The 20,941-nt window shown below is 38.9% G+C and overlaps 2 protein-coding genes across 2 annotated transcripts; one reads left to right on the forward strand and one right to left on the reverse strand.

The window, feature by feature from the left end:
• Window positions 1-5,017: 5,017 nt before the first annotated feature.
• LOC117288615 (ankyrin repeat domain-containing protein 34C-like) lies at window positions 5,018-8,225 on the forward strand. Its single transcript, XM_033769534.1, has one exon. It carries the CDS (start codon window positions 5,915-5,917, stop codon window positions 7,772-7,774), a length of 1,860 nt encoding a protein of 619 aa, XP_033625425.1. The 5' UTR covers window positions 5,018-5,914; the 3' UTR covers window positions 7,775-8,225.
• Window positions 8,226-12,981: 4,756 nt separating this feature from the next.
• LOC117288611 (metaxin-2-like) lies at window positions 12,982-19,867 on the reverse strand. Its single transcript, XM_033769530.1, has 8 exons — window positions 19,713-19,867; window positions 18,489-18,539; window positions 17,746-17,862; window positions 17,528-17,604; window positions 16,646-16,738; window positions 16,338-16,502; window positions 15,570-15,646; window positions 12,982-14,263 (listed from the first exon to the last, which is right to left on the reverse strand). Exons 1-8 carry the CDS (start codon window positions 19,762-19,764, stop codon window positions 14,098-14,100), a joined length of 798 nt encoding a protein of 265 aa, XP_033625421.1. The 5' UTR covers window positions 19,765-19,867; the 3' UTR covers window positions 12,982-14,097.
• Window positions 19,868-20,941: the final 1,074 nt, after the last annotated feature.

Genomic DNA, 20,941 nt, shown 5'->3' on the forward strand with positions numbered 1-20,941 from the left:
CTCCTGCGTGAAGAACAAACAGTTGGCCATAAACACATCGGTCACGTGTTGACCCTCCTTCAAAACAAAACCTTAAAATGTCACAAATTTGTTCTAAATTTTAGAGACGCGAAACTCCTAAAAAGATTAGAGTCCCAATTTATAAAAATTCTCTGATTTCCACTCCATAGCTTCCGATCATATAATTGGGTGGGATCTGGATAATCAGTCACTCGTGTAATTGGATTATATGTACGCACACATACGTCCCAACTCGTCCATTGCTAGAAGATGTTATTGAGAAGCATGTAAACGTCTCGCTCTAAATCAATTTACTTATCACATTAGCGGGCAGGTCGTATTAGATGGGATGGGACTATCTGATGCTTTACTCAATAAAAAGGTACATCGTCGCTATAAAATTAAAGATACTGATAATATAGACCTTTATCATGGTGGAGCCATTTTGGAATTTGTCCATTGATATCAATGTAACCAAACCGAGGCTGGAAGAACAAAATAGTCTGGTTCCTATTTGCAAAATGAATATAATAATGAAAGGTTTGCGGTAACACTCTCTAATGAGTTGGGGTGGTTCTGGAAAGAACCATTGGTTTCAACTCGACGTTTCGATCAGTATGCTCTGATCGTCTTCTGAAGAAAGCTGTTGACACTGATGCTGCATGCTACTTAAGTACTGTGGAGGCGGAAACTTCCACATGTAAATAATAATTACATACATCTTTATTCAAGGGATTCTTGCCATGGCCCAAAACTTGATAAACAAAAGCTATCAAAACCCTTTTTAAATGAAGACTTTTTACAAAATGCACTACAGCACAACTACTTTCATGACTTACACGAAGAAAAAAGACATGACTAATAAGCTTGGCTGATAATACAGTCTTCGTTAAAGGCACTGGACACTATTGGTAATTCTCAAAATAATTATTGGCATACAATCCCTCCGAAGTGATGTAGTTTTAGAGAAAGAAGTAACTTTCCACGAATTTGATTTCGAGACCTCAGATTAAGAATTTGAGGTCTCGAAATCAAGCATCTGGAAGCACACAACCTCTTCTGACAAGGCTGTTTTTCTTTCATAGTTATCTCGCAACCTCGACGACCTATTGAGCTAAAATTTTCACAGGTTTGTTTTTGATGCATTATGTTGAGATACACCAAGTGAAAAGACTGGTCTTTTACAATAACCAATATAGTGTCCAGTGTCTTTAATGAGAAACGCGAGCTTGTCAAAAAGCTATGCCAGTCATTAGGGCCAATTATAATCACGTATTGGATGACTTGGAGAGACTCGACTGCCGGGATCAATTATCAAGTTTCCTGTACGTCTGTCCGTGTTGTAGACAAACAATCGTTTTAATTTATAGTTGATTTGTGTTTTACTTAGGTCTGCTCTCCGTCTCGGTTTTGCAGTCGGTCAGATTATTGGCTCAAAGTCGGCATTTTTACATGGACACCATACTATTACTCAAAATAACTGTTAGCATAACAACTTATTTGGTTCCGGTTTCGCATGCAATTATGTCCTCTATGCAATACTATCCGGAGGACAGTATTGCATATGCAATAATGTCCGCCGGACGGTTTTACATATGCAATCGTGTCCGCCCGGACGCTGCTGCATATGCAGTTGTGTCCACCCCGTGCAAAACCGTCCTTGCAGTAAATTAACCGCCCTTGGTCGACGGAACACAATCAACATTTTTTTACAAGGTAAGTGCATGTCATGATAAATGACATGGGAAATGTTCGGCCGTTGGATATTCGCTGCAATCATAAAATACGTGAGTATTAATGCTGCATATTATTATTATTATACGTAGGTTCAGTGCATGTACGCTCGCTTACGCGCGCACATACATGTCCACCGGACGGTTTTTGCATAGCCCCGGACACGATTGCATAAGCAAAAGTGTCCGGAGCGTTCAGTATTGCATGGCGGACACAATTGCATCTGACACCGGGCTTAGGAGAGCTGTTGATAGTATAAAACATTGTGAGAAACGGCTCCCTCTGAAGTAACGTAGATTTTTAGAAAGAGGTAATTTCTCACCCAGATAATAAAATACTCTAGGCTGTAGCCTTTTATTAGGCATCTGAAAGCAAACAAATTTGTGCAAAAATTCTCTCCCCCCCCCCCCATTTTTTAGATCTTGACTTGTGCGATGTAAACAAAAGTGCAGTGTAAAAGTGTTACATTTTATGAGCCTTAAAATGTGATAATTTCACTGTGTTTAAAATTTTCCTCACATTTCACGGAGGCAATCACGTAAGATAATCGTTTACAAAATAGTTAAACAAACGTCATAAAGACCACTGAGAAAGGGGCTCGTTTAAAAAACTGATCTTACAGATTTATTTGGCCAGTATAATAGTGCTTCCTAGAGCAAATGTGCGCCCCTTGTGCCCCCTAAAATGTAACCCCATAATTTCGGCGCTGCTTTTATCTTCGTTTTTTTATTTCCCAAGCGTACGCTGGAAATTTGAGACCGTTTATGAGTAGGCATATCGAGCACCAAATGAGACTGTGTCGTGAAAGCTCTCTCGTACGGAAGAAGTGTCCTTAAAAAACAATCTCAATAACATAAACAATTTAGAAATCTGGAAACTGGTCACAATGTTTCTCATGATGCTCTTCGTCTTCAGACAGTAATTGTTAATCATAGTTCCCGGTGAAGGGTGACAAGTACAAGTGTCTTTTCAAGATTTTTAATTTCCGTTGCTAAGCAGAAATGATGGGAGCGGTGTCGGACGACGGCTGTTACATGATGGATTTAGATGGAATTCACTTCTGAAAAGCGGTGCTGTTTAAGTTTTCTCTGATATTGTGTGACTAGGCTCTTTGTTTGTAGGATACGTTTATGTTATATAAGAGCCAAATCTCGATTTGTTTGGCAAAAAGCGCTTTTTCGGGGTCTTTTAATTGGTTATTTGTTATTTATATTTTGACCACAGTTTTCTTTCAAGATGTATGTCGATGTTTTAGATTTTGTGTAATGACCAATATCGATAAAAAGGCAAGAGTAAATATTGACAAGCTTCTATATACCGTTTGTAAATATTCCTGCCTTTTTATCAACATCCAAAGTATTAATTTCTTCTCGATCTTCACTGAAACTAAAATCCACATCTTTGAATATAGGAGTACCGACACCCCTGCATGAAACAGACGTCTGCTCTATAAGTAATCGTCATTTTTTATTGGCGCGAATTAGATGTTCTTATATTATTCAATACCAAGTTGTCGTCCGTTCCCATCTGCGGGCAGGTGTGTTGATTCAGCTCATTGGAAATGCCTCTTGGGTAAACCCAGGAGGCAGGTTGGAATTACATAAATTATTTGATTCCTTGTAATTTGTTTAGGCTCTGAGACAATTTGAATAATCATCGTTAGCTTATACGAAAAAGTTGTAGGCCTATATTGCGCGTCATTGGATGTTGTTGTTGTTGTATGTCCTTGGGCTGAGATGTAGAACAACGATCAAGGCAGTCCACGCAGTGTTTTACCATTCGTAAAGTGGACACTATTGGCAATTACTCAAAATAACTACTAGCATAAAACCATATTTGGTAACGAGTAATGGGGAGCTGTTGTTAATATAAAACACTGTGAGAAACGGCTCCCTCTGAAGTAACTTGAAAATGTGTTTGGTAATCCTGTTTTTATTAAAGGCAGTGGACACTTGCCTTCACAGTTGGTGTATCTCAACATATGCATAAAAATAATAACTAACCTGTGAAAATTTGAGCTCATTCGGTCATCAAAGTTGCGAGATAATAATGAAAGAAGAAAACACCCTAGTCACACGAAGTTGTGTCCGTTTAGATGGTTGATTTCGAGACATCAAGTTCTAAACGAATCAAATTCGTGGAAAATTACTTCTATCTCGAAAACCTCTCCCCATTACTCTTTACCAAGTGAGGTTCAATGCTAATAATTATCTTGAGTAATAACCAAGAGTGACCACTGCCTTTAAACGAAGAAATTTCATGCTTAGCAAATTTTTGTTCTAACAGGCTTTATGAGATTGGGCCCTTGTGACAGAGCGGGTAAAACCGCATCGTTCGCAAACTCGTAAATCTCTAAAACGATTCGTGCAAAAAACAATCTCAGTTTCAAATGTTTTTCATACATTTCTAATCAACGGAGGCCTTTCAGACAAAATGATTTTGCATGATGCTTTACTGAGTATTATCTTGATCAGCTTTATGGTATAAGTTGCTCTTTCTTTGGAATAGTCTTCCTGTGCATATTCGCCAAGCTAATACTTTACAATGTTTTAAGTCCTTGTTGAAAACTCATTTGTTTAAAGCTTCTTTTTTGTAATTTGCCTATTTGTATCTTGTATCTTTCTCTAATTGTTTATTTTGTTGTTTCTTTAATGCGCTTAGAGGCTTTTGCATTAGGCGCTTTACAAATGTCTTATTATTATTATTATTATTTCGGGTAGTCATTACCAAACGATGCCACTATATACCAATCCTACCTCTATCGTGAAGAGATAGTAAAAATATGTTGCCCAGCACTGATCAACTTACCAATTTTAACTATGTTTACTTTTTAATCTGCATGCATTCCAAGAAACATGCACAATTATTTGTATTACCTTATCATCACTTTATTTGTCCAGTCCAGAATCATTCACAAACAATTGTTATCAGTGATTGATGACATGACTTTATTAAACACCGACTAGATGGATTTCAGATTACAACAATTACCCTTTGTCTGACAACCATCAAAACTGTCTAGTATAATCTGACATGTTTGTTTTTTATTTGGCGAGGTTTTGCTTTTTCCGCTCGCATTCAAATAGCATTTCAATAATAGTATCATCTCCCAAGGCCCCGGAAAACACTGACGCACTTGCAGACTTCGTTATCGAAACCTTCGAAAAAGACTCTCTGCTATTTGGTCAAAACTTCAGGCCACTAACTATTTGTTTGCAAAAAAAAAACATGAATGCAATTTAATTTTCATCTCTTTTCTTTTTCACCGCAGATAATCTCGAGTTTCGTGACGTAAGGACTGTTCCACACGATGTGCACATAAAGAACCTACAAGCAAGGTGTACACGAACGTTGATGGCGTCATCAGATATCAGGAAACGCTTACCAAGGCCAAAACGCTTAAACAGCGCCACTCCAGTCGCGCGTGTGTACGGTTTGATGGGGGTGATTCGAGAACACCGCCGTCAAATCAAACAGACATCCGTTATCTGTCGCTGGTAAACACGATTATGGATTGGATAGCAGGCGGTAGCATCATGGTAAACGTGACTCTTATCGTCTCAACTTTATGAGCCTGCATAACACGCAAGGCCATACCGGGGACGCTAAAACACATACAGTTAAAAATGTGATGGCAAAAAGTGCCAAGCACGCTGTAAACAACGTGTTCTTCAATAGACAGTGTGTTGACGTCACACCTGCGTCCGAACATCAACTGGAATATAGTCCCGGCGAGACACTCGTTAAAATATCTTCCGGATTTGATAATAATTAAATTCATCGCGGAGAGTCTGATTGTTTAATGAGATATTAACCTTGTTGTGCAGTTGGATTAATGGCTCAAAATTAACCAATTCTGCATGAGTAATGTCTGAATAATGTACAAAAAAGCCAACTTTGAAAAGGTCACTTTCTCTAGACTGTAGGAGAATTGCTTTAAGGAATAGTCACGTTTTATCTCCTCGCTTCTTCCGTAATCATCGAAACCATTGATGTTTTTGCGAAGTCTTCGCATGGACTCTAGCCTCGATGGGCACTGGTAGGTGTTCCTTTACGCTGTGGGGCAAGGACTGCGACCGAAATACATGATTTTTAAACCCCGAGGAATCGGGTGGTCAGTGGATTCAATCTTGGTTCATCTCACGGGACGGATTTGTAATTTTCTCCCGGGGCCTGACTGATGCTGATTGCTCCTATGAAGGACTTCCCCGCGGTAATTCCCGCGGTGGCCACCGTGAATATGATGACCTCCAAACCAGAACGAGTTCTAGGGGAGTCAGCGCTGATTCAGACAGATGGCAATGCCCTTCTCAAGGCGGCATGGCTGGGTAGGCTCCGCCTCATGCGTCTACTCATCGAAGGAGGCACCGATGTGAGTAAGACCAACGATGAGGGCAGGACAGCCCTCATGGTGGCTTGCAGTAGCACATATAAAGACACTCAGAGCACCACCAAGAGTAAAATCGTTAAGTTCCTCTTGGAGAATAAGTGCGACCCCAACGTCCAGGATAGACACGGGCGAACGGCTTTGATGTACGCTTGCCTGGATCACGCTGGTACCGAAGTGGTGTCAGTATTTCTTAAACACAATTCTGATGTCAGGATAGTTGATAAGAAAGGCTCCTCGGCCTTGGTTTACGCCATTAACGCAGGAGACCCAGACGTCTTGAGGTTGCTGGTGGACGCTTGCAAAGCACAGGGTAAAGAGGTGATTATTATCACCACAAATAAAGAGATTGGGTCACGAGAGCCAGTGACGAGACAGTATCTAGATATTCCACCAACTCTTCCACAGAGTCCGCCGTATGGTGTGTGCGTCACGCCCTCTGAAATCAGCCTAAAGCACGAGTCTCAAGCTCTCAAAGTGACCCCATCGCTAACTTTGAAACCACCTGAAGATCAGGTTGAAAATCAAGACTCTTTTAAGAAACAATCCAAGGAGCTCTCATCTGTTGTTGCCCACCACCATCTTGAACGCTCTGCGTCATTCGAAGGATCAAGTACTGAGAATGATTTGTCATTACACCGGACACAACCACCACCACGAAGCATCCCATCTCCTAATGAGGTTTCTGAAAGTAAGCTTGCCTCTGCTGTTTACCAGCGTCGGCTAGGCCGAAGAGGGAGCTGTGCATCCTTGACGGATGAGGGCTCTCAATCACCCAGACAGAGAGGCAATACATCACCATCCCAAACATCCATCAAGAGCCTTAGTGATCTACAGTTACAGATCATAAGTACTCCTGATCGAACACCAAGTCCTCCACAACAGCCGCCGAGAAGACCTCTGCAACGCCGGCAGAGCGCCGAGGCTTTCAACACCGCCACCCTGCAGGGATTGTTACCCCCTTCTCAGCCGGTTAGACAGAAACTTACCGTGACCAACTCAAATCCCATTGAAGGGTTATTAGAAATAAACACACCACGCCCGAATGTGATGCCCATGTCTACTATTCTGTCAAGCAGAAGGTGTTCACTTCCAGGCATGCCTCCTCCTCTCCGCAAATGCCACACCGTCCACTCTATCAACGTATCTGACCTCTTAGAGAACAAACCTTCGCTTCCAGCGACAAGCTGCCCAAACAATTTACAGAGTAGTCACGGTGACCTGATGGAGGAGACCGCAGAGTGCGACGACGATGAGGAGGACACCGAGGGACAAACTCTCAAACAGGCTGTCTCCAAGGGCGTTCTGGACGGTGGTCCAGGAGGCCTGATTGCCATGCATCGACGCCAGAGGTGCAGGGAGCGGAGAGGGTCTGCCCCGTTTATCCTGGAGGACGAACTAGCTCAAACTAGGCCAGGAAGGCTGCCTCCTCTGAAGGTCAGTCCCAGCGTACCACTTCCTGGTATCGGTCGCTTGAAAGAGCCAGTGGTCAGATCAGGACCTTCCAGTCCTAGCAGGATGGAGAGGGTGGACAGAAGACATTCCATGCAGCCAGAGGACTTGCGGAGTCTGACGTCATTTGCAGCCAGGAGCAGAGGGAGTTTTCGCAATAAACATAACAGCCACAGCACTGAGTCGACAGACAGCATCTGATTGTCGTTCAGGTTGCTTGCTGTCGACACATTGCCGCTATGTTGTCACAATGCCGTAAAATATAATATATTAGCGTGAATATGGTAAAGTTTGTCAAATAACAATAATTTTAATTTGAAGGGAAAATGCTGTCATTCGACAGAGAGTAGGCAAATGTTCAGTACTACCTCCTAATTTCCTTCTCATTTTATTTGTTTGTTATTTAGCTTTTCCTTATATTTTTATTTATTTATTCACTTATTGATTGACTGATTTATTTATTTTAATTTGTATGTATTCTATTTGGGGGTGGGGGATTAGGGAGAATACTTTTAATATGTACAGTTTCAAAATAGTGTAAATGGCAGCGGTTTGACCGACATTACAAAAACTGTGTTCATCCTTTCGCACCAATATTCGCAAGTGAGTTGAGCAGAGTTGAACGCTGCGAATTTGTGACGTCAACATTCGTATCGCATTCGCATTCGCAGAAAGTATGAACCGGGCTAAAGATGTACAGGTTTTTTTTTTGTCTTGGGTGAATTTATCTTTACTTTCTTCACCATTGATATACTATAAGTGATGATCGAGATACCTTATTTTTGTATCTACGTAACATCAATCACGATTTGAGGATTTTACAATAATATTATATTAAGACATTTAAATATAAAGATGAAACACGTTATTGGCTTTTGTGTAATACGTACTTTAGTGTCAGGTTTTTATATCACCAATTTATTATGATAAGTTTGGTATCGCTTTTGTTGTTTCGTTTTTTCTTTTGTTTTTAATAACATCGGTATTGATACGGTTGGTTTGCCTAAAAGGTGTGATACAGTGATTGATATTGAAAGAAAAGGGGGAAGATTTGAAATGTTGACCGATAACTTTAAAGGCAGTGGACACTTTTGGTAATAACTCAAAATAATTATTAGCACAAAACCTTACTTGGTAACGAGTAATGGGGAGTAGTTGATGGTATAAAACATTGTGAGAAACGGCTCCCTCTGAAGTGCCATAGTTTTCGAGAAAGAAGTAAGTTTCCACGAATTTGATTTCGAGACCTCAGATTTAGAACTTGAGGTCTCGAAATCATCCATCTAAACGCACACAACTTCGTGTGACAAGGTGTTTTCTTCTTTCATTATTATCTCCCAACTTTGATGACCGATTGAGCTCAAATTTTCACAGGTTTGTTATTTTATGCATATGTTGAGATACACCAACTGTGTAGGCTAGTCTTTGACAATTACCAATAGTGTCCACTGCCTTTAAGAGCGCAAACCAAAACAGAAAGGTATAGTTTTCTCGATGACAGTTCATGATCGCCTAATCATTTCTTATGTTCAGAGTTGGCATGTTTTTTGTGTGTTCTTTGGTTTTGTAAAAGCTTATAATGTAACAAGTAAAACGATTTAGCATGCCTACTCAAATTAAATGAAGATACCCATTTTCAACCATTAAATTAAAGGCAGTGGACACTATTGGTAATTACTCACAATATTTATTAGCATAAAACCTTAATTGGTAACAAGTAATGGGGAGCTGTTGATAGTATAAAACATTGTGAGAAACGGCTCCCTCTGAAGTGGAGTAGTTTTCGAGAAAGAAGTAATTTGAGGTCTCGAAATCAAGCATCTAAAGCACACAACTACGTGTGACAAGAATGGGTTTTTTCTTTCATTCATATCTCGCAACTTCGACGACCGATTTAGCTCAAATTTTCACAGGTTTGTTATTTTATGCATATTATGTTGAGATAAGTGAGGATACTGGTCTTTGACAATTACCAATAGTGTCCAGTGTCTTCAACAAAGATGGAAATGCCCTAATGAGTTTTATTCGATACAGTGGACACCCAGGGAATGCACTGTTTGGTTTTGGGTGTATACAGACAAATTTACCCAAAGTGTCTTAGTATTGTGTCAACCATACTCTCAAAATGGCGTATATGTTGCTAAACCTTGTACTGATCTTTAAAGACACTGGACACTATTGGTAATTAATAAAGACCAGTCTTCTCACTTGGTGTATCTCAACATATACATAACATAACTCACCTGTGAAATTTGAGCTCAACTGTTGTCGAAGTTGCGAGATAACTATGAAACTGTACAAAATAACATTGTGAAACGAAGTTGTGTGCTTTCAGATGCTTGATTTCGACACCTCAAAATCTAATTCTGAGGTCTCGAAATCAAATTCGTGGAAAATTACTTCTTTCTAGAAAACTACGTCACTTCAGAGGGAGCCGTTTCTCACAATTTTTTATACTGTCAACAGCTCTCCATTTGGCCTACCCGTTTAAGTGCGGTTTTATGCTAATTATTATTTTGAGTAAATTACCAATAGTTTCCAGTGACTTTAAAGATCTATTTTTGTAATGGAAACATCTGGCGTAAATTGTTTGTTGCTGAAGCACTTCACTTTTAACAAAACGGACTTATGATGTGCAATAACTATTCATGTTTCCAAATTTACTCCTATATAATCTAAATATTATCGTAAACCATAATATATGCTTCGTGTATTGAGCATTTTATAAAAATGATGGAGCTTGTCTTTTTGACGGGCGCCTACGCAAGACACTCAAGATTCAATCGCAGAGTTTAAGAACAGAACTTCACCGAGTTTAACTGTTTTTGAGCGAGGAAGTATTGGCGACACTTACGGTTGTTATAAACTCGCACAACGTTGTTGCGGGACAACTTGCAAGATGCGCCTGTGTACCGGTCTTTAAGAATGGCCGCCATTTTGTTGTCCAGCCTCGTTTTCAGTATCCAACAAAGAAAACGGAATCTGATCCTGCAATTACGCAGCTGAGGCAATAATGGGATACCACGCTGTTTTTCCTCCAAGCTTGTTTACCGATTCAAAATTTGACAGTGATCGGAAAACAAAATGGCGGAACTTTCGATTAACCCTATATCTATTGCTGTGATGTCTATGAATTGATAATAAATATATATTTATTGTAACTGTAAGTTATGAAATAAAATACAAAATGTATTGGTCGAAGGTTTGTTTGAATGATCTTCCCATCAAGGGACATCGACAAACTCCCTCAAAGGGATATAAACACCAAGCTAGCAACAGCCAATCTCTCTCATACAAACATTGGTTTGACGTCTATGATTATGAATTGCACAAATCAAGAAATTGTGATTCAGTAACTCGACGACAATATTTATTCTAGTCATTGTGAAATCAGTGGTTAGCTGGAGGATTCGAACCCACAACCTTGTGATTGCAAGTCCTTTTCGTAGTATGTTATCCTATACATACACATGAAGGCCTATACTTGATATGTTATGTTGCCCCAAATAGTCAAATTGTTGACAGCTCTTCAAAAATAAATGGCAGACCATTGTCCGATGACGTCAGAGCCAGGGGTCTATTAAAACTCGCAACCTTGCCCCTCATCATTCTTATCAACCTAAATGATAAGAGTGTCATCGCCCCCTTATTACTTCGCACGCAACATGAAGCATGTCCCTATAAACCCAGACCAGAATCCCGGAACACGTGTCTAGAAATGTGCCTAGCTATGGGTGAAAAGTGCAGGGCCAGTCATAATAATGTATCTGCTCAAAGAACAGGTGAAGGACAGTTCCAATACATGTAAACATGTTTTCTCCCTCTAATGATTTGATAATCACTCCTCAAATTAATGAGAAAACAACAACAGCTTGCAATTATAGTATAAAGAATTTTGAGAGTCATTTCACTTTCGAACTAATGTGGTTATGGACAAAAACAAAATGTTTTTATTCCCCAAAATTTAAATCTGAAAAACATTACTGACAGACACATTTCTCAGATTGTGTTTTCCAAAAATGGATCATTCTTCTTGCTTGTGGACATAGATAACGGCTCCGGTATTTTCATCAATATCTCTAAAACGCTTCCACCCTAAATATTAAATGAAATTTTCACTGATTAGTTTTTGTTTGATAGTATTGTATCTACATTTATATAAATCCAAAAGTATACGCTGCCTTTCTCTTTATGTATCTTTGTCTTTACTCTGCTGGTAAATAAGATGCAACAAGTCAATAGAACGCTCTTACTTGAATCATTTCATTTGCATAAAAAACTTTCCATCAATAATGTTACGTTTCATAGCCCTGTAGGCCCAATCTCATAACGCCTGTAAGCAGACATGTTCTGCTTATAACACTGCTAACCATACTAGCACAAGACACATAGTTGCTTGCCGGCAGTTCATGTAAAGATGACGAAACAACGCAAATCCATTGTGAACTGGCACACACATTAAAAGGAAATTTTTTTGACGGTTTATGAATCACACTTTTGGGTATACGCATGTTTTTTCTACTCTCAAAGTAGCACATTTACCTCAATGGTAAACAACTTAATTGCATTGGGACTAATTACATTCAGTTTGTTTGCCAATTAAACTAAAACAACTTCCGTGTCTACTACGGTTACCAAGGAAAAGGTCGAGCCGTCTTCCAAATACAAAACTATGCCTCATCAATTTCCAGAGTCGATGGGTGAAGGCAAACACTTCGACAACAAGGTCACGAATCGGGACGGGCTGAAATACTGCAATGGTTGCGGGGAAACCAAGGTATGGCTAATGGTCTTGCCTTTTATCAATAGACACATTGTGCGCTGATCGAGCCGTTGTCACGATGAAAAGTTGGGTCGGTCATTAGCTTAAAGCACGATCGACGAGAGAGGAGGTTATGGCACTTTGGGCCAGATTTCGGTTAAACATTGGACACCTCTAGTAATTGTCAAAGACCAGTCTTCTCACTTGGTGTATCTGAAAATAATTATGAACAAAATAACAAACTCTCTGAAATTTTTAACAAAGTTGCGAGGGAAAAAAAATGGAAGAAAAACACCCTTCTCACACGAAGTGTGTGCTTTCGGAAGCTTGATTTCGGGACCTCAAAATCTAATTCTGAGGTCTCAAAACCAAATTCAAATATTTTCGTGGAAAATTACTTCTTTCTCGAAAACTACGTTACTTCAGAGGGGCCGTTTCTCACACTGTTGTATACTACCAACAGCTCTACCTTGCTCGTTACCAAGAAAGTTTTTACGCTAACAATTATTTCGAGTAATTAGCAATAGACGGGAGAGGTTGTGTCACTTTGGGTCGGATTTCAGCCCCGGAGCGGTGTCACTATTGACGGTACATAATGACCACCAAAACAAACGCCAATGGCGGAACGCTGAATACAACATGCACGTAGTTGATGAGCGAGCGGTGGTGTTTTAATTTATTCATATATTCAAATAAATGTTAATGAAAATCAGTCATCGTTTAATTACATATGAAACTAGAACCATGTGGGCCACTGCACTGTGTACTGTAAGTGGTTGGTTGCAGTTTCACTAGCATGTCACGTTTTTAATTATTTTATGTTTGTTCAAATTTCACGTTTCAGAACATTTCAAACTGCGAAATCTATGATTAATTTGAACTTAACATTCATCCAAGATCGATCAATGGCTTGAGAAATTGTCACCATGTATTTGCTACATTAACATTAAATGACCATTTACATAATTTATGCAATTAACAAATTCTGATCCGTCATTATTACTTCAACATGCATTACACATGAAATTGTTCATGTGTTTTTTTCTCCCATAGACTAGATGTTGGTTGTTCTTCAGCATGCAACTACAAGTTAAAACTCCCATACATTGTTCATAAAAATTGATGATTTTACATTTAAAAGGGCGCCCTCTTTTGGTGTTATCTTACGCTGTTGGTTTCCTTTTAATAGCAGAGGGCTCTGTGACATCAACTGTGACATAATTGTCCAAAACACTCAAACAGTGTATCAATGTTGTGTAAAGTCTTTATCAATCATGCATCAATGACATCAATACTTGACAAGATGGGGAAAAAACAAAATTGCATGCAACAATAATTCAACAGAGGGCAGGCTTGAGGTGTCAAAAGACGTCTTCCTTTTTTCAATATCTTTGTCCACTCTGCACTGAGAGTAAATCACTAGTGGTTCGCCCAGGAGCAAACAATATCATGTTTTGCATCAATGTACATCCATACAGATCTAAACACTGACAAATATCATAGTCTTGCCCTTTCTTATTCTCGAAATTCATCAAGCATACTGGTAATACTGCTGGGAACCAGACGGAGAGTAGACCACAATTGTGCAGATCACATGGCACGATTCCGCTCTCATTTGACACTCAGAGGCAGTTTGTGTATGAAACCAACATAAACCACTCAAATGAGAAGATGGTTCCTTAAAATGAAACCAGCATAAAACACTTCAAAAAATAAATTATGTGCTTTCTTCAGAATCTGGAAGGAGGCCATTTAGTAAGGTTCAACTTTCTCCAGCGTCCTCAACGTAATATCTCTGATGAATTCGATCGCAGAACCTGGTAAGATTCTCGTATTCCTTAACGATGTCGGCCAGCCTGGCACTAGTCAGCTCCGTTGTCAATAACGCATGCAGGTGTGCAAACACCAGAGCATCTAGCTCTGTTGGGCTGCGGAGAGAGAAAACACTTACAAGTTAGTCTCTGTGGGATGAGAGGGTGGGTATTGACAGGGCGATTGTGAACTTAAGAGGGAAACTCCTCACTATGGGTTAGACCTGACCTGACCTGACCTGACCTACATATTGTCTATAATCAACAGACAGCAATCAATAATCAATATAAGATTGATCAATACAGTCAATATAACAGTAAACATCAGAGATACCAATAAAATGTTATGGAAGTGATCAATACAAAAGCTGTTTTTCTTTTCAAAATGATTCAATCAACCAATCAATTATCAGGAATTTGTGGAGCGCCATCCTTCTAGTTGTGAGGCACTTAGCACAACTGGCACATTTATTTACTTTTCTGGATAGCATTATTTGAATGATGTCAGTAGACCTTATGCATTGACTTAACATGTTTCAACCACCAGTCTTTAAGGTACATGATTAAGAAATACTATTAAAAAACACCTGGTGTAATTTATTAATTAACATAAATTTCTTCTTAGCAAATTCTTTTGCTAAGCAAGAAATGAGTGGGTTACCAGTCAAAGCAAATGGTAAATGTACAGTATTTCGGCTGGTAGGTTTTTTTTCTGCTATCACAAATACATGAAAAGCAAAAGCTGACTACTTAAGATATTGCTCCTGTTAACGATTATATTTTCATCCCTATCAACTTATTTATTTATTGAACTTATTTCAAAAGGGTAGTCTAGCCTCAATCAATACCCAAAGTAAATTTCCTATTTGATGATTTGATATGTTCATATGAGTGATCAATATTGGTTATAAATGGTTAAAACAATCAATAAAATCAATAATAAAATCAATATCATTTATCAGTTTAATGACTGATATGATCAATCACAAATAATTAGTGACAAAACATAAAATGCAATGTTGTGACAGTATTTAAATACTCAACGAGATTGTAATAAATACAAAATATAACAGTAGTCAGTAAGTGTAGTAAATCTGTCAATTATCAATACATAAAGTAAAATCGATCCATTATAGTCAATAGAAATCAATCAATAATCAATACAAGAATTATCAATACAGTCAAAATAACAGTAAATACCACAGATACCAATAAATATTAAAGTAATCAATACAAAAGCAGTTTTTTTCTTTCAAAATGTACTCAATATATCAATCAATCATCAGGCATTTGTGGAGTGCCGTCATTCTAGTTGCCTATTCTGAGGCACATAGTAAAGTAAAGGAACAATTTATGACAGAAAACCACAGAATTTCATTTGAAAATGACAAGTGCACGGAACTATTTATAAACAGATACTCACCGGTCAATGAAGAAATAATACTGATCACCTAGTTTATGTGAGAGTGCCTTACAACACAAGTTCACTTCTGTATAAACCTGAAAACAAATCACGGAGAAAGACGGAGAAAGGAATTAAAGAAAGTATAAAACAATAGTGCAGAATCAGGCCTGGAATGTGAGACTTTGGAACACTAGGTGGCAGCAGACGTGCCTGGTAAAATGTCTATTGTTTATGTAGTTCTGAGCATGTGCATAATTATGAGAACAATGAAGTTATCTGGTGATGAAAGTCTGTAGTATCCCCAAAAGTCTACCATTACAGGCAGATGATCAGCCTATTGGTGCCACTACCCAAATGCACCTGCTGATGCCCCAACTGTTGCCCCTGCTGTTGCCCCAGTTGTTGCCCCTGCTCTCTTGCCCCCCTGCTGTTAACCCTGCCGTTGCCATTGCTCTCTTACCCTTGCTCTTTTACCCCAACTATTTTGCCCTTGTTCTCTTGCTACTACCCTCTTGCCCCTACCCTATTGCCCTAACTCTTGAAACTACCCTCTCACGCTTGCTCTCTTGCCCCTTCCCTCTTGCCCTCTTGTCGCTACCCTCTTGCCCGTGCTCTCATGCCCCTACCCTCTTGCCCATGATATGTTGCCCCTGCTCTCTTGCCCCAGCTATTTTGCCCTTGCTCTCTTGCCCCTACCCTCTTGCCCTTGCTATATTGCCCCTGCTCTCTTGCCCCTACTGCTTGTCCATAAAACTCATTTCGAATATTAGGATTGTTCTAACTCACCTGGTCAATAGACTTCTCATACCACCCCTTTGCCTGGAGGTACCTGCCTATTTCTCGCTGTTTGAACCACGGCAGGACCTTATTGAGTGGCCATGGATATGAAGAGCCATACCGCTCCTTTGTGATCTCTTCCACTGTTAGCTTATCACGCCATGTTATGTAAAGCTGAAGCAAAAAGACGGTGCAATTAGAAAAAAAACATAACCTTTAGGCATAAGTTTGTTGCTGGTAAATCCTTCAAGACACTCATATAATACAATTTTTGAAGGAAAATAATCATTCTTTGGAAAGTTTAACAGTGTTTTTACCTCAGCTAGATGCAATCTGTTGACAGTAAGAGACAAGTAGGCTTTCAGTTCAGCCTTTTGAGATCCACTCAGTTCTGATGTTAAACACACACCCTTTTGAATAAGAGGGAGAGAACAGTTAGTTAAAACAGCAAGAACATTTGTTTTAAAGCCATTGGACACTTTCGGTAAACAGTTTTGTCCAAAGGCACACACTTCGTGTATCACAACTTATATATATAAAATAACAAACCTGTGAAAATTTAGGCTCAATCGGTCATCGGAGTTGGGAGAAAATAACGGGAAAACCCACCCTTGTTTCCGCATGTTTCGCCGTGTCATGCCATAAATATAAAATAAATCCGTAATTCTCGACATCGAGAATTGATAATATTGTTTTAATATTTTTTCAAAAAGTAAAGCATTTAAAGGCAGTGGACACTATTGGTAATTACTCAAAATAATTATTAGCATAAAACCTTTCTTGGTAACGAGTATAATGGGGAGAGGTTGATAGTATAAAACATTGTGGGAAACGGCTCCCTCTGAAGTGACTTAGTTTTCGAGAAAGAAGTAATTTTCTACGAATTTGATTTCGAGACCTCAGATTTAGAACTTGAGGTCTCGAAATCAAGCATCTGAAATCAAGCATCTGAAACACAACTTCATGTGACAAGGGTGTTTTTTTCTTTCATTGTTATCTCGCAACTTCGATGAGCAATTGAGCTGAAATTTTCACAGGTTTGTTATTTTATGCATGTGTTGAGATACACCAAGTGAGAAGACTGGTCTTTGACAATTACCAACAGTGCCCATTGTCTTTAATCAGGATTGGAGTTGACATACTAATTCTTTTTTGTGGGGGGGGGGGGGTCTCAAAAATTTGAAAATTAAGAAACCCACCTTTGAGGATAAGTGTTCAACTATAGGGTCAAAGTCAGCGACAATCAGCGGTCCAATTTTGATAAATGGCAAGCCCTCTGTAAATAAATACAAAAAAAATAATTTAACAGAAAACTAAACATTGGAAACAAAGCACAACATTTGTGCACTAGCACAACAATAACAAGATTCATATCTTTATCACAATATAAAAACTGAAGGAAAGAATTGACACCTACTTGAGGGAGACATCTGTTCTGCGTTGTAGCGCATCTTCTTGTGGTAATTGATGTTGCACATATGGAGGAACGTCTTGACGGCAAGACACTGCGCTTCCTCTGGAAGAAGAATCTGATCTACAAAAAGCATTGTAAGATCAAACTCAAATTGTAGTGTCGATACTCTTGATAAGGAAACTAACAATAAAACATTAACGTATTTTCAACAGGCAGGATATTTGGTCCTTGGAAAAAGGTAGGAATTTCTTTTTGAGAACAAGGGCTGACCAAAATATACACATGGCGCAAGCTCTAATAGACATTTCAGGCTGTTTAATCACAATTTAAAAGATTTTTCCAAGAGCAAAAAAAATAACAGAAATTAGACTAAAGCAGGATTAATATCAACGCTGCTATGAGCACCTTACATAGTGCCTCAAAGCGTTAAACAATGAAGGGTTTTTCTTTTCTTCAAAAAACAGCTTTTGCATTGGATAAAACAAAATTATGAGATGGACTTTTGAAGATTTAAGGGCGATCAAGAGACTGCCACCATGAGTTAAGCCCAGTTCAAACTGCTTTCTGCAAATACGAATGTGATACAAATTTTGACGTCATACATTCACAACAATTGATTCGGAAGAGTTGTAATATGTGCTCAACTCCTGCAGAATATTCGCAGCGAAAACAGAGCCGTGACGTCAATCATTTGTATTCACAGTTAGTCTGAACCGGGCTTTAGTATCACTACAAAACTACAGTACCTTCATGCTGCTGGTAAATCTCTACATAGTCTGCAATGATTGGTTGGTCACCTGGTGGGAGAAAATAAAGGGGAATAAATGAAGAAAATACAAAATAGTATTAGGTTACAAAGGCTGCATTTAGCCTATGATTTAGAACCCCAGTTGTTACATGTAGACCCAGACTGGGGCAGTGCACACTTTTTTTCGAAATTTGCCATTACAACCGATATTTCAAGTACAGCGCCCTATAGCCCACCTTGTTAAGCTGTAAATGGCTCCGCTTTTAACATCGGTCTCACCACTGTCGCCATAAGGTGGGCTAAGTGCCCTAGTAACTGGGTCTAGTTTTTTTATGTTTATTTTTTGACAAGGTCATCTCAATCTCATCAACTAAAAAATATAATAAAGATTAATTGCAATATCAATTACCAGTCATTTAACTAACTAAACTAAGTAATAATATGTCAGTGGCAGTTTACTGTTGCATGTAGTTGCGATAACGTAACCCTCCTCCTGCGACCGGGTTAAGTTATCGCTACTATGTTTGTTGCTTGTTGTAGTTGTAGTTGTAGTTCTTGTTTAGGAAAATTTTCCGTATGACGCCACCACTTTTTCATTCGATATGAAATAGTAGCATCTAATTTACCTCAATTGAGATATCCCTCTTTGAAAAAATAAGTGAAACAGTGGTGGCGCCAAACGGAAAGTTATCCCTTGCTTTTTCCTCATGTGGTTTACGATCGAGAGCATGAATAAAAATGGATAACTTTCCGTATGGCGCCACCACTTTTTCACTCATTTTTACAAAAAGGGATATATCAATCAGGTAAATAAGTTCCTATATTATTTTATATCGAATGAAAAAGTGGTGGCGCCATACGGAAACTTTTCCATAAAAATATGTCCCCACAGCCCTTCCATCGCGTTAAATTCGGGTAAAAAAAACAATTACAATTAAAAATACAATTTTTTCAACAGTTTGAAAATGATTTGGGTGCATATGACTCTTGTGCATACATTTTACGGTTGACTTATGTTCGAATGTTCTGTTAAAGTGCATTTAAAAATTGTTGTCGTGAGGGTTCGTGAGTTGTCGGTATTTAGACTAGTGCGACCCATTAAAAGTATTAAAAATTATTGCCAATCCTTGGTTGGTTTGGCACAATTTTTCACCCGACGGTCTGCTGGCAACCTTGTGGAACAATTCTGCCTAAATAACCCCATTAATCGACAGTCTCTTACCTCGTGGAGTGACGTTTATCTCTGCAGCTCTCGTTAGAAGTGGTGTAGCCATTTCAATGTAATTAAATTATGCTTTAAAAATGGTTATTTCTGCCTCTCGGCTGAGACTCTGCATCGACTTGAATTGTTCGACTTATTTCCCAAATCGACATGCAAGCGCGCCCCCTCTTGTTGGCTCATGATTATCGCTCGGCCCGAGAGGGGGGCGGGCACTAATCTCTAGCGGGGGGAGCTATCCCTGTCCAAAAACCACTTTGCTCCCCATTTTAAAGTAATAAAGATGCTTAGTCCGAGTTTACGCCCCAAAAGTGTATTATTTTAACTAGAAATTTGTATAGCTATTCCTTAGAAAAGAGCTAAAAGCCATATTTTTTTAAATGGCAGCGACTAGGGCAGTTAAAATTGAATTGTCAGGATTCCAACAAGACTTCACACTTATCTACAATGTATTAACAACTTTGCATAATTTATTTTGTGCATTGCACGCAGTATGATAAAGTTTTGGTATTGTTTTGAAACAGCAGCATCTGTAAAAATTCCTGCAGAGAAAAAAACTGCAACAATTGGACCATGCGACTCTAAGTAGCATAACAAGAAACCATAATAACTTGTATAGACAAAAAGAGACAATATTGATGTTCTGGGCATGTTTTTTTAATTTCTAATATTGTTTTCCTTTGCTCATATTTTGACATTCTTTTTGTGATATTTGGTTTACACCCTTAGCTTCTTCGTCTTATATTAATAAAATTAACCTATCATCATGCAAACAAGTCTACACCATTTCACTCCACACACACTCCTGGGGGTTCATCCACTACAATATTGGGCAATGCGAACCATTCACACGTCTTGTTGCAATAAAAGCACCAAAATTGATCTCAGAACTACATGAATCACCATTACAACTCAACTGCAATGTCATACGTCATACTAATGTCATCATCACTAAGCAATATTAAATAATGAAGAATCAGCACCCAATTTCATAAAAACTGGTTACCACGGAATTGTACGCTAGTGAGCCGTTCCATGTACATGTGATTGCACCCAAATGGTTTAGAGAAATCGTGCAAGAGTTTTTAAGGATCCAAACAGAGCAATGACCCACCTCATCAGAGACAGGCTTGACCCCACTATTTAACAATACACTTGCTGTTTAGTACCACCAAGTACGTACATGTAAAGAGATATTTTTAGACCCAGTCTTGAAAACCTGCGACTGCAAA

This window comes from Asterias rubens, chromosome 3 (assembly GCF_902459465.1).
Source record: "Asterias rubens chromosome 3, eAstRub1.3, whole genome shotgun sequence".
In the NCBI taxonomy this organism is placed as follows: Eukaryota; Metazoa; Echinodermata; class Asteroidea; order Forcipulatida; family Asteriidae; genus Asterias; species Asterias rubens.

Excerpts from the sequence above, each read along its gene's own strand:
- LOC117288615 (XM_033769534.1), top strand. The coding sequence starts at position 5,915 with ATGCTGATTGCTCCTATGAAGGACTTCCCCGCGGTAATTCCCGCGGTG.
- LOC117288611 (XM_033769530.1), bottom strand. The coding sequence starts at position 19,764 with ATGGCTACACCACTTCTAACGAGAGCTGCAGAGATAAACGTCACTCCA. Across the intron at positions 16,739-17,527 it reads TTGAACACTTATCCTCAAAG|GGTGTGTGTTTAACATCAGA; the intron begins GTGGGTTTCTTA and ends CTTATTCAAAAG. Across the intron at positions 16,503-16,645 it reads ACAGATTGCATCTAGCTGAG|CTTTACATAACATGGCGTGA; the intron begins GTAAAAACACTG and ends TTTTTGCTTCAG.